At 34.8% G+C, this 13,801-nt stretch overlaps 1 protein-coding gene across 1 annotated transcript in view; it reads right to left on the minus strand.

Moving 5' to 3' along the window:
• Positions 1–1,429: 1,429 nt before the first annotated feature.
• Positions 1,430–13,801, minus strand: part of LOC149799293 (uncharacterized) — an 86,347-nt gene continuing 73,975 nt past the window's right edge. Inside the window, exons 3-5 of the mRNA XM_089958176.1 lie at positions 10,086–10,140; positions 8,730–8,817; positions 1,430–2,682 (exon numbers count right to left, since the gene is read on the minus strand). Coding sequence (XP_089814302.1) covers positions 1,880–2,682; positions 8,730–8,817; positions 10,086–10,140 — 946 coding nt within the window. The 3' untranslated portion in view covers positions 1,430–1,879. The remainder of the gene's footprint in view (positions 2,683–8,729; positions 8,818–10,085; positions 10,141–13,801) is intronic.

Consider the following 13,801-nt stretch of genomic DNA (forward strand, 5'->3'; position numbering starts at 1 on the left):
TTATGTTTGGTATGGATTTATATATACATGTGTGTGTGTGTGTGTGTGTGTGTGTGTGTTTATTGGTGATCACTACTCGAATACGCTACTACGGAATTACGTATCATAATACAATTACTGTTTAAGTCGCTTTAGACTATGAAAGTTATATTTTAAATCCAACAATTGAATTGTAATATAGTAAAGTACATCTATTCGTCGTCGGTTCATTCAGGGCCTATCGCTAAGGTGAAATCAACAACTAAGTAAGGAATGACACGTGGATATATATGGGAGTTACATGATCCGTGTATAGTTATCACGCTCGCTCCGTGATTTGACTGGTTCATTAAAATTCGAAGGTCAGAAGAGGACCGTTTGTGTATGTTTACAACCTAACCATTGTGGAAGGGAATGGTTTGATGAGATTATTCCAGGAAGTATTGCTAATCAGGTATTGTTATTTGAAACGCGAAAGGACTACATAATGACCAAGCGTACTATTTATTTATTCTTCGTCAGTTTTGTTAGTGATCGATAAAGACTTTGGGAGGAAAAAAAAAGTGATTTATAAGATTATGTTTATTGGGTATAGCCAAGTGAATAATCATTAGTTGAAACAGTACGGACTCTGAGCATTATGTGACTTTATTCAAGGACTTTACTATTTAATTCATTTCATCAGATTATGTGAAACTTTCCACAGCTTCATTGATACATTACGTAAATGAGATTTCATTGAAGTAAAGACAATTGGATTAATAAGTATGTTAATTTCAACAGCGATTTCACGGTGAAATATAAGCTTTCTAGAGGCTTCAATCGTAATAGCTTGGAACATTTTCTGGATATGTAAACTAACTGATAGCGCAAATGGGAGTATTAGGATTCCGTACTGAGAGTTGAAACACTATAAGTTAGTTTTACTTCCTTCACTTTGTTAGATTTTATATTTTATTTACATAAATTTATATTTTTAAACGTTTCAATGCTTGTTTGGATTTCACCAAATCTTGCTACTTACGTTTAAGCACTGCGATGTAACAACGTGTACATTGAAGAGTGGGAAGAGCAACACAACCCTGAAGGAACATAACAGATAAGGAAGTCTTTGAATTCAAGAACGATCTAAAAAACATGGCAGCCAATCATGTCATGACTTTACCATACATCTTAGATACCGGGGTGGGTAATCTGCAGGTTATATCGCAGGCCGTGTGGTCTATTGAGACTAAGATTTGCACAGCTAATATACTCTGGGACAAGGGTTTATGACCCACAGACTTATTGAGAAATCGTTTGTTAAATATGCAACTCTCGTTTTGATTGGTTAATTTTGTGTTGACTATGCTAACATGATTAGAGTAAAGACAATTGGTATCTGGTTGTAAATGATAATGAAAGCTGAGCCTTTTTATTTTGTTGTCTTTATTCATTGGCTATCTGAGAGTCAATCAGTAATGTCTATTAGTCCTCCAAAATGCAACTACACCAAACTATGATCCTGGGCCATGTTGGTGATTTGCTAGATATATATTTCCATTGTGGTTCCCCAAGATAAAAGAAAGGACACTTTAAATATCCTCAAAATGGGGATATATGCAATAAAACATGTAAAGGGTCTTGAAGTGACTGAAAAGAAAGATTACAGGTGACACATTGTTTACATGCAGAAGATAAATGAATCCTTCATTCTAAAATGTACGATTCCGTACTATTGATTGAAAAAAGCATGAAATCGAAGTTCAAAATGTTTTTCATGTTAGTTATTTATTATAATGTAGGCATAACATCGATTGATTTGGTTTAAGCAATATTTGCAAGAGAGTAATATATAATATAAACATAACTAATATAATTATCATTAGAATTTCAGCAACAAAAATTCAAATTCATGTATCTAAGTAGAAGAACCAATAGGAACACCAGGTGGACCAGCAGGACCACGTGGACCAGCAGGACCAAGTGGACCAGCAGGACCAGGTGGACCAGTAGGACCAGCAGGACCAAGAGGACCAGCAGGACCAACAAGACCAATGTTTCCGTTTGGACCTGGAGCTCCAACAGGACCAGGAGAACCACGATTACCAGGAAGACCAGGACGACCATCAAGACCTGGCTCACCTGGCATTCCTTGCAAACCTCTAGGGCCCATAGGACCTGATGGACCTATCGAACCGTCATTCCCTGGTAGTCCAGGAAGACCACGAGGTCCAGGGAAACCAGGAAGACCAGGTTCACCAAGAGGACCAACATTTCCTTCTGGACCTCGATCTCCAATAGCACCAGGAGGGCCGACAGGACCAGAAAGACCAGAAGGACCGGGAAATCCAGTCTGACCAAACTCTCCTTTTTGACCTTTAGTTCCTGGACTTCCACTAACACCAGGAGGGCCACTAAGACCAGGAACACCAACACGACCATCAGGACCTATTTGACCTGGCGAACCTTGTATTCCGTTCAAACCAGGAGGGCCAGAAGGGCCAGGAGGACCAGGAGGACCAGGAGGGCCAGGAGGACCAACAGGACTAGGAATTCGTTCACAGGCACGAATGCATTCGTTTTCTGACCCGAATACGTTGCCTCGATCCATAAAGCATCCATCCTGAAGTCCGCATTTTTTGTTAGTTGATTCGTAAAACCAAATTCGTCGTCGGGTGTTCTGTCCTTGGCAATTGACTAGTTCAGGTTCCCCCATGCAGCCTTTAATAAAAAAGAAACCAACATTATTTACATATCTCTGATCAACATCTTCGTACCTTATAAACTCTTTATTTCTCCCTCTTTGTCTTTCCCTCTCTATGTCTGTTAGTGTGTCTGTCTGTCACTAACAGCGCCTACAACACCAGTCTCGAGCGGAGGTAACATAGCACAAAAGGACATTTGCGCATCCCTACGACAAATATACTTTATTAAGATAAAATAAACTATCTGCTAGATTTCCATTTACAATATGATGTGTCCACATTTATATAGGGAAATTAATTATTATATGAGAGCAAACAATGATATGTGTCGTATGTATCCAGACATATAATGTAAGAGGGGGGGGGGTAATATTTGAGTTGTTATTAATGATAATATGAGGAGAACGGGGACATTGTGCGTCACTGTGTAAATTAAAATTTTGCATTGGGCAATATGGAAACTAGCATTAGGGATGACAGTATAACACGCTGTAAAAATGTTACATTAGAGTCTGAAATGGAACATTATGGAAACTCAGCTCAAAAGGACAAAACGAAATAGGGATATATAAACCACACCTGTTTACATTCTACAACTAAAATCTACAGACCAATACATTTCATTACAGGCCAACATTAGTCTGTATATATAAATAGTCATGCTTTCAATCTAAAATATCTAAACTGAGTTAAGATGCCCGTACTCACAAGATAATCAATGTACATTTGTATGTAGAAAGCAAAACATTAAGAGAGCACCCAAACGCCCTCACGTGCTAACAAACAAATTTGGTAAGAGAATAGGAGAATGTCATGATATGATAACTTAAATGTATCCTACACTTTTAACATAGCGACACTTGCAAAATAATTTTACGCTGGATAAGAGGCAAATTACACTATGATCACAAAGATTTGTACTAACAAGCCAACACTCACACTCGTAAAAACCAAAACGTCTACATCAAGAAAACACTTGAAATGTATGTAGCTAAAACTGATAATGTTAATTTTAATTAAGATTTCATATGTCCATACTGTTCAATTTAGACAAGATAACATATAAGCACTATAGTTAAATAGTTAAATATGGAATGTGAATAACATAGAATATTATTGCAGATTGACTATTATATTGGAAATGTCAATAGATGGAAGAATCAAAGGCCTCAGATAAACCATTGATGAAGTCACCTGTTTGGAAATTGTTCTCGGAATATGAAATTAACGAAAGCTATCCCGTCAGAAACATGGAATTATGGCACGTGGGAAATGGTAAATATAATTATATATGTCAAGCACATGTAACTCATTCATATTGTATATTACATGTATAGCTATATAAGATAATAGTTTGTCCTGAATTTACATTGACTGGCATATTTCAAACTCTCACGCATTCTCCACAAAGTGATATCTTGCTACATAACGTGAATTTCTTCAGAACGTGCAAGCGGGAATACAGCAGCATTATAGCATTCATGGTTTGTATTATTAATGTAGCTATAGTTTGTACCAACGTATGTGGAGTTAGGATATGTCTTTGTTTAAAAGTAATCGTGTTCGGTTTGTAATGTATGTTTCTTCACGTAAGTATGCATATGTGAACGCGAGCAAACGTCGATGCGGATTTTGTGATATCAATAAAGATGAAAAGTACTTTTATAAACGAGTGGTTGGTGCATGTAATATTGAGCATTTCAAATAATATAAACGTGGCACAGTGATTAAAAGCTTTGGCAGTGGATCTAAAATTTGTTATTCAATAAAACTGATGCAAATTCTTAAATCAACAGGATAATCATCTTATAAGTTGATTGATACATTAAGAAAATAATTTTAAAAGATATACCAAAATATTACTTATTGAAAAGGCTGTCTTTGCATTCGGATAATATAAAATGATACCACACTTGGCCGACATAAAACACTCTGTCATTCCGCTTCATGCAGTCGTGCCGTTTGGCACATAACTTCTCAATAATAACCGTTTTGTACACTTTATTCGATTTAAGTAATATTCTAAATTTATTAGCGAAGGAAGTTTCTTAACAAATTTAACACACTGATGAAAATCAATTACGTATAGTGACTTGATATATTCGGTACAATTCGTGGAAAGTTTGGGTCGTAAAGACAACGTCATTCAATATATTGCATGAGGAGGTCCTCAAAATGGAGACCACAAAACAACAACTCATTACGTCATATAAAGCTCCTCCTGCTGCGATGGGCATGAAAAAGAACAGGGCCTCACACACAGGAAACTACGTAAAATTGCATTGTCACTGCTTCTGAGTGTGTCTGTACGTTTGTGTACGTTTGTGTATTTATCTCTCTCTCACAGGTGCAATAATATGAACAGATGTAAATGATCCAGCTATAGCTCAAAACGAAGACAGCAACATAACTTAAATATAATGACACAGTCATCCAGAAACTGAAATATCTAAATGACATACACATTCCATTCTTCTTTCGAAACTGGTAGTTTTATATTAACTTGTCTGGCCATAAGCCAGTTCCTGTGATATAAAACTTCCGAACATTCATACGTGTACACATAGCGTCACCTCCAACTCAAACATGTTGTACAAGACAGATCTGCCCTGAAATCCAACATTTTGATACCCGACAATGTAGATTGCAATTAGGAGAAAGTAGACTCTACCATTTTACAATTGGAGCAAAATAACGATAATGTCATACCTGTTTATAAGTGTCATTGGACGAGTCCTTTTTAAGTAGGTACTCATTTCAAATAAAGCAATGATTTATTACTAATGATTAAAGTGCAATATGAGATAATTATTTCGTTCTTGGTAGTATAGCTTGTAAACGATTATGTAATCCATTTTCAGTATTAACCATTCACTAAGGAAAAAATGAACTGTCTTTTTTGTTTTCATTTCTTCTTTGATGTATTGCTATGTATACCTTAAATTCTTTCGATGATATCATTCAATTTTTATTGTCTGCTGGTGCAGTCAATGCTTTGTCTACTTGCTGAACGTTTAAAGTCATCTATTTATCTTATGTCATGATCTCTTCAACTCCAAAATTCCCACTTTATTATATGTATTTCTCATCTTTGTTAAGGATGCTTGTACATCGTACCCAGGGTGCAATCGAACACTGACACTTAAAAGAGAGGCTAGGCTAGCCTGATAAGATGTGAATTAACAAACCAATGAGTTGACAATGTTTGTAGTTCAAGATGCAGTTGTCATGAGCATTTCCTCTGCAGAATCCAGTTAAATGACTAAGGTCATGAATCTTATGGAAGCGTGCATCGCTGTTGCCGACGTTGGTTTTGCTAGAAGTCTCAGATCGCGTTGCTAGCTTAATTGTATGGAGAACCAGCAAGGTACACAGTTGATGCATAGTCATGAAATACAAAGTCTTGTAATATGTTTTCTTCACATACATGATATGTGTTTCTTCGAGATCGTATATAGCTAAAGCTTTTAGATCTAACAGAAATATTTAATATATCAACATATTTGTACCTTTCCCTTTCATAACAGGCCTAATATATGTATCTACAATTATGCAGAACACACTGAGCGATATCAGGTTTATATTGAAACGATTACATCTTTCATCCCTATTATTTGAAATCAATTCTATGTGTAAGTGTTCTGTGTTATCAGGACAATATCAGTGAAATAGCTTAAAATCGATTTCGAATGAGTTTAGACTTCTTAATTAAACAAACACAATTACAATGCAACCTAAATTGACCATATCAAACAGAAAATTATTAAAATAATAATATTGGGATGTGCAAAGACAGAGTTACAAGAGGACGTTGCATAGTTGTGTTCTGAAGGTATATTTAGGGAAAGAAGTAATGGTAAAATAATGGCTGAAGTCTTAACATCTATGTCATTGTCAGACTATGGTAGCATGCTTCGTACAGTCTAAACATAACATACGATATTATAATTTAAAATAGAAGAACCATACGTAGAACCATTCAAACCAAGTATAACACTACCAGATAATGTTAATACATTCTGAACAACTTTGCAACATATAAATCAACAAAACATCTGTATACATGATCTGTTCTAAAATATCAATGTATAAATGAAAGCCATCATCAGCGATTGATATCTTGCGACACACCATACATCCCTCGTCTTATCATATACTATGTTGCTCAAGAAACTTGTATTGTACTAACTGACAGCGATACAATCAACCTTTCGCAGAGTTGATGACAATAACAATGCCAGAAAATGTTGCCAAATAATGTCAAACCAGAACAGGTTTGTTCACATTCAAGATTCTACAACAGTCAATTGTAGCATAGTTATGGCAAACACTGGATCAAGCAATAGCTATATGTCGGTCATATTCATTTCATCATCTATTTCAAACCCTTGCTTAGCATTATACTCATCGTTTGCTTTGAAAAGCGTTGGTATAGTCCGAATGTGACACAAACCTATCCGATCCAGACACTAATTGGTAAAGTAGGATAATTGCAATTATGAAGTTTAAAATGCATGGAAAATAACATTAGTTAAGATGTGTTTAAAGTATTTTAAAGTAATAGCTGTATCCTTAATTATTGTGTTGTATTTTAATTTTTATTATTATTAATATGCAAGTTTGAACATAATGTTGGAACATGGATACTACTATGATGGTAGCAAATTCAGAATCGATTCCTGAATTGCGAGAATTCGATCCGCAATATGTGCAGGAAAACAGCATAAGGAGGAACACACAAGGAAATATAGGCTTATCAATATTGTTGACTTAAAATCATCTAAAATGCATGTCCTAGGATGAACGTTTCACAACTCTTTTCTCGAAGTTGTCCATCACTGATACAATGAGTGAACATGTATATGCAACTAAACGTTCATGTGGTGAATTACATGCCAGAATGTCAATGTCAGCAAAAAAGATTACGGTGTCGGATTACTCGTCTGTATATCTGGAAAGTGCAAGCTTGAGGCGAAATGGTTCTTTGCGGTGGATGCAATAACCTAAGGGGATACTTGTAGTGACAGTATCAAGGATGTTCGTGCTTTTTCATTGCATATAAAACAACAAAGGTCGTATTCGTCAACGTCAAATTTCATATCAGTATGATCAAGACGGTAAAGGGTGTTTAGCTGACTATTACTGAATGAAAAAGGTCATCATCGTAGAATGGAAGTTGGATATGAAGTTTAGCTGCAGTATTTTTGGTGGTGTTTTGGAATGATGTTCATGCCAATCACGAAGAGAATCTGCATAATGAATAATTTTATCTTTTTAATTTTGTTTTCAAGCATCATAGTTGAACTCGTATATGGCAATTACATTGCAATAGCATTTATTGTTTACTTAATTAAAAACAGCACAATTACAATAAACAGTAATAACTAAATTCACATCACTTAGAAATAGTTCATAATTCTCCCCAGGCATTATCGAATTCGGAGTATCTTACTTTGCGTATTCGTAACTCTAATAATGCACCTTACGTACTTCTCAGTAAGGTGTAGACAATTCAATCATAATGCGATTAATATTTTGAGGTTTGTTCTTGCAACTCGTTAATCTGCTAACTCTACCATTAAGTTATCCGTGTTAGAATATATTATGGTATTATGGGTAATAGCTAAAGTAGTGACTTAAACTTTTATTTCGTTGTTCACGTAAACAATTTCCATTTTCGTTCATACAAAGAACTTGCGTGTTGGTTCTGCATCGTTTTATGTTAAGAAAAGTTCGATCTTCTTTCTCCAGTGAATTTTTCTTTGTCTGTTTATATTAGCTCTTCTAAAGGAGTTTCTCCTGAATTTAACTTTTGTCACAAAATATCATTCATTTTGAAGAAAATGATCAAGCAAGTATAAATATATGGTGGCAAGCAGCAGAAATTTGTTGATGTTTTGAAATATAAGGTAAAAGTAAGTGATTTGGAAATTAAGTGCAAAACAATTGGAATAAAGATACGAAACCCCATTACAATGACACTTGTTCCATAAAATACAAATACTTCTATACTCGCTGACATTTATTATCAAAAAAATGACAGTAAGAAAACGCTCAACTTACGTGGATCTTGTGCCAGTGTTAAGCCCAGCATGAACACATGGATAGGAAAAATGAATTGTATCTGCATCTTTTCGCTGGGTTTCGTTTGCTGAAGAAAACAGTTGAGACTTTTTGAATGATATTTCTAAACTGTTGAGCCTGATTGATCGTATCAGTTACGTAAATGACTTTTGCACTGTCAAGAAGTAAAACAAGATGCCTTTAAAGCTAAAATTCCTCCCAAAGCATCTTTGTATACAAGCCAATTTCATCAATGAGATATCTACATCGATGATTGGTTCAGTTAAGGTCTATATAATTGATCATTAACAATATATATATATATATATATATATATATATATATATATATATATATATATATATATATATATATATATATATATATATATATATATATATATATATATCTTGCTCATTTCGTTATAGCTTGTGTTTTTTATGTTCGAAAAATATAACATTTAGGTAAGGTCTATTTGCACCTTTTTAACATAATTCATATTTGTGAACATGTGTCTAATCTACCAAACAGTTACATACTGTTCTGACAATTATATCCGTATGGCGATAACCGGTTATAATTTTTGATTACGAAGCCGAAAACCCCATTGGGATGGCAGTCTTAACGACCTGTTAGCTGATATCACGTCCTAAGTTTGACTATAATGTTGTTACCTACCTAACATAATGTGTCATTTGTTATAATCCTACTACCTGCCGTCGCTAAGCCGTTTAAGGCTGGATAATGCCAGACAATAAGCAAACCGCTCACTACAACATGTATATTTTTTCTGACATTGATTGGGCTTTTACAAAAAAGCAAACACAAAAAGACACAAGAAATGACTACTGGAAAACAATCACGTTCATTATAATCAACATTCTTAGACCTCTCCAGGTACACTGCCACTGTCAGAGTCAACATTTACATGATGTGCAAAAGCCATTAATCTTTCCCATTTCAGTGCAGATGCATTATGATGATAAAAAGTAATGGTGCTAATTATTGCCGCCTTCTGTTAAATTTTCCTTTTCTAAGGACTACAGGTAGCTACTCTCATCTGCGAAAATATATTCGGTAACCTGAATGACACAATCAAAGACAATATAAAAGAAACGTCCATAAGCTCAAATGTAGACCCATAAATACAAAAATACAAAATAATAACGTTATTCCAATTTGAGACCTAATCTCTCATGTCCTAGACAGGAGACATTTGTTAGATAGTAAAAGTAACAAATATACTGAAGGCTTAAGGTAGTCATAAATATTTGTGACATTGCAGTTTCAATGTACATGAAAACTAATGTTTGAATAAAGTGAAGGAACTTGCTACAGTACATTTTGTACACCTACCTTCGTTTCTTTTCCTATTGTCAACTGATTCGCTTCGTGCTTCCAGTTAGGCAAACTGGCCAGGCAGTGGGTTTATATAGTAGGTGTATGACCCAGATAATGAACGTTATGATACCTTTGATTGAAAAAACCTTTCGGATTGGATTAGAGGATTGTTTCATCATAAGACAGATAGGTAACAGTAGAGTTGTTGACCTATTTTACCATATATGGTATTGCGATGAAGTTATCTTGCTATATATGGTATTGCATTTACGGCTTTTCAGAATTAACATAACAAATGGTAGCTTGTGTCTAAAGGTCATCATTACCATATAATCTAATACCATATATGACAAGTTATCATGGGTGTTGAAATACTAACTTTCCGTCTCCCTTCTGATACTCTGATACAGTAACATGTACGTTACCTTGTTCTCTAAGCAGGAGTAAACACACAGCGAATAGATTGCTAGCGTAAATTCTGACTTTAGGAATTATTTCGTTTCGAAACCAATATAGTTAGCAATGACGTAGCCAAGAAACTAGTGCAAGCAAAAACGTATAATGCATCAATCTCTCATCAGCAATGAATGCTTCTTCCACCATCGTCTTCAATCTCATGCACTATGCACAACGAATAGTAAGGGAGGGTGATTACCTTATCACAGCTCAAAGACAACCCATTCAGTGAGTGTTATCTTGCCATACATTATAAAATCCTACTCTCTCCTTTCATCTTCTGTCATTACTACCTTCCTTAAATAATTTCTAAAATTATGTTGTTTTTTATAGGAGTCCGGCATCATTCAACATTTGGTGACACTAGCATTTCGACAAAAGAAACATCACACCCCTTCGGAGATTTTATTTCATTTTTATCATGTAATGTATTCTCCAGTCAGTCTTCTTTAAAAGCACTCTTTGTGTATATAGTCCAATGTTAGAAACTCTACCGTAACGAGTGTTAAAAGTGATATCGCAATTTTAAAAATGGCCGCTGTATACTGTAGCACGATAATTACGATCTGAATGCATATAAGGTTCAAAATGGCTAGACGTTATATGAAGACTTCTTGAAAACACCATGTCAGCATGACGATCCGTTTAGGCAGAGTAACTGTAACACACTTTACAATACGGACTCACAGACGATGGACACCAGGTCGTAACATACACTCTTCTGGTCCAAGACAATAAGGTCTAAAATTGATTTTGTTTAAATCACGTGTTTGCTTATAAAATCTGACATTTACAGCGTATATTTTCGTCAGCAGTGAAAAGTGAATTTTACATTAAAACCCGCTCAAATATAATATAGTCTGCCGTGTGTCGAGGAACGTACTATTAAGCCAAACATATCCGTTCCCGAAATGATTGTGTCAAACGGGATAGACAGAACGTAATAAATAGATATGTTACCACCCTCTTCTATGTCGGTCACACGTGTTTGCAACTAGTATATCAAAACTGAAATCTCCATTCAACAAGTACATCTGGAAATTTATACTAAACAATGATGTTGTTGTTGTTCTAGGGTTTAACGCCATTTTTCAGCACAAGATAGGCTATACATGACGGCCAGTATAACTGGTTCAGGAAGAACCCTGGAAAACCCAGGGAAGAACCACCGACCCACGAGAAGCTACTGACAGGCTTTCACACGTACCCACGCTAGCCGATCCTTGGACTCGAACCCACGCAGACAGAGGTCTGAACAATTATGTGCTTTTAAAAATATATGAAGGAGTACCCAATACATACAAATGGATAGAGTTCCTACCCAGAATGCCAGAAACGGAAAATGTTTATAATTTGCATTTGTTCTGAGTTACAACACGAGGACAACTTTGCGGTCTGGTTGGAAGCTCACACGAATTGACCTTACGACATCTCATTTATAAACCCTACTTATACATAACGAGTACAACATATACATTCAAAACGAATAAGGCCTTCAACAAGTCCGTCATAATTTCGTATCTTATTAAAACTTGAGTTTAAATGAAGTCAAGCACTTTGTTCAGACATTGCTTGATGAACATCACGTAGCTAATCTCTGTTTGCAACGGAAACAAGTAGTTGCTACCATGATGTTCAACGTAGATCAAAGCGCACAATGATAAGCGCTTTCATCTTCCTGTATTAAATAATTGCAAAGGCCTTCTAAATATTCAGTGACAATTAAGAATACGATTCCCCATGTCCTCTTGCAGACGTTTTGGCTCATACTCTAGAAAGTAAATTTTATGTTTATGTCCAATGCATGGTTATCTGCATCGGTGCATGTTTATTTTATTCAATTTAAAGATCTATGTGTACGTTTACATTAACGCCACTAGTCGAGGAAACCTTCCGTTTTAATCTTTTCATATGTTTAGCTTAGAGCTTCAATACACTAACCAATAATACGGTAATACTATCCTGAAGCTTATATTATAAGACTATAATGGTCGTACACTATGACCGTTCAGAGCAACGCGTCTTAAGCATAAGCTAGCAAATCCTCACATATCTTTCAGCTGATCTGTTTATATAACAGAAAGTATCCCGTCGAGTTAGTGTTGTCATGTTCAACATATATCTCAGGAAATTATTAAAATTTTATTTTAAACCCTCAAGAGAAATATCAGTTCCTAAACCATAGAACAATATCATCAGTGGACAAGATCATTACAAATACAGTGTAAACAGAAAAGAACTGGCATTAAAGAGAACATACCACTGATCCTAATTATCTAGACATAACTGTTAACATATTAAAAATAAAAATAATTTCTGTGTTAGGATGGTCACAAATGTTTCATGAATTAGATTTGATGTTTGTTCACCTTCAAAAAACAGATGTTCCGCAACATTGTTTCGGAGCTTCGTGCTGTTAAACATTTGACCTACTTCTCTGAACAAAATCACTAGCCCTCACATACAGAGTTAATATGCTGTTTTATCAGCAATCGGATTTAATCTCTGCTTTGGTGAAAAGTTATTTTTGTTTTCAGTTACTGAACGCAGATAATATTTTACAATTGTGTATATATTAATTCCACAAGTTTCACGTATTACCATTAAGTAATGTTTATAAACTAAGTATTAAATTAATGACTATTGTATGTACTAAATGTGCAATTATATATTAGATAATATTTGTATAAATTTAGTTTTAGCTGTAGTTGTAATTGAACTCATTGTCAAGGAATGTAATATATACGATGAAAGTAATTTTCTTAACTGGCCAAATATTGTACTTATAGAATTGTATCATCCACTGTTGATCAACATAATCAAGTTTGTATTGATCTGTGCACCTAAATTTCATATTTAAATAAAAATCACAAGGTAATCTAGTCTACACTGTATGTTCACTTCTAATAAGATGTGCCTCCTGTACCTTATACAGTCTATGTAATCTAGTGTACGAAACACGTATGATTATCAGTATTCACATGCGAATAAAAATATAATAGTACAGAATAACATCTTGTTCGTTTTTCAAATCAAATTTTATATTACGGCATCGCTTATTATGCATGGTAAAACAAATCTTGTCCGAAAGGGAAAATGTAAACTGGTAATATTATCCAATATCACGTGCTACTTTGTCAGTAGCAAATTAGCTAAAAGTAAATACTTTGTCCTCAACTATAATATTAATAACGCAAAAAAGTAAATCATTTTACTATGCTCTGGGTGCATCTCAAAATGTTTTGCACTCTGTTTTGATCCGTCATCGCCATTAT

The sequence above is a fragment of the Sinohyriopsis cumingii genome, chromosome 5 (assembly GCF_028554795.1).
Source record: "Sinohyriopsis cumingii isolate HCF-2022 chromosome 5, ASM2855479v2, whole genome shotgun sequence".
Classification (NCBI taxonomy): Eukaryota; Metazoa; Mollusca; class Bivalvia; order Unionida; family Unionidae; genus Sinohyriopsis; species Sinohyriopsis cumingii.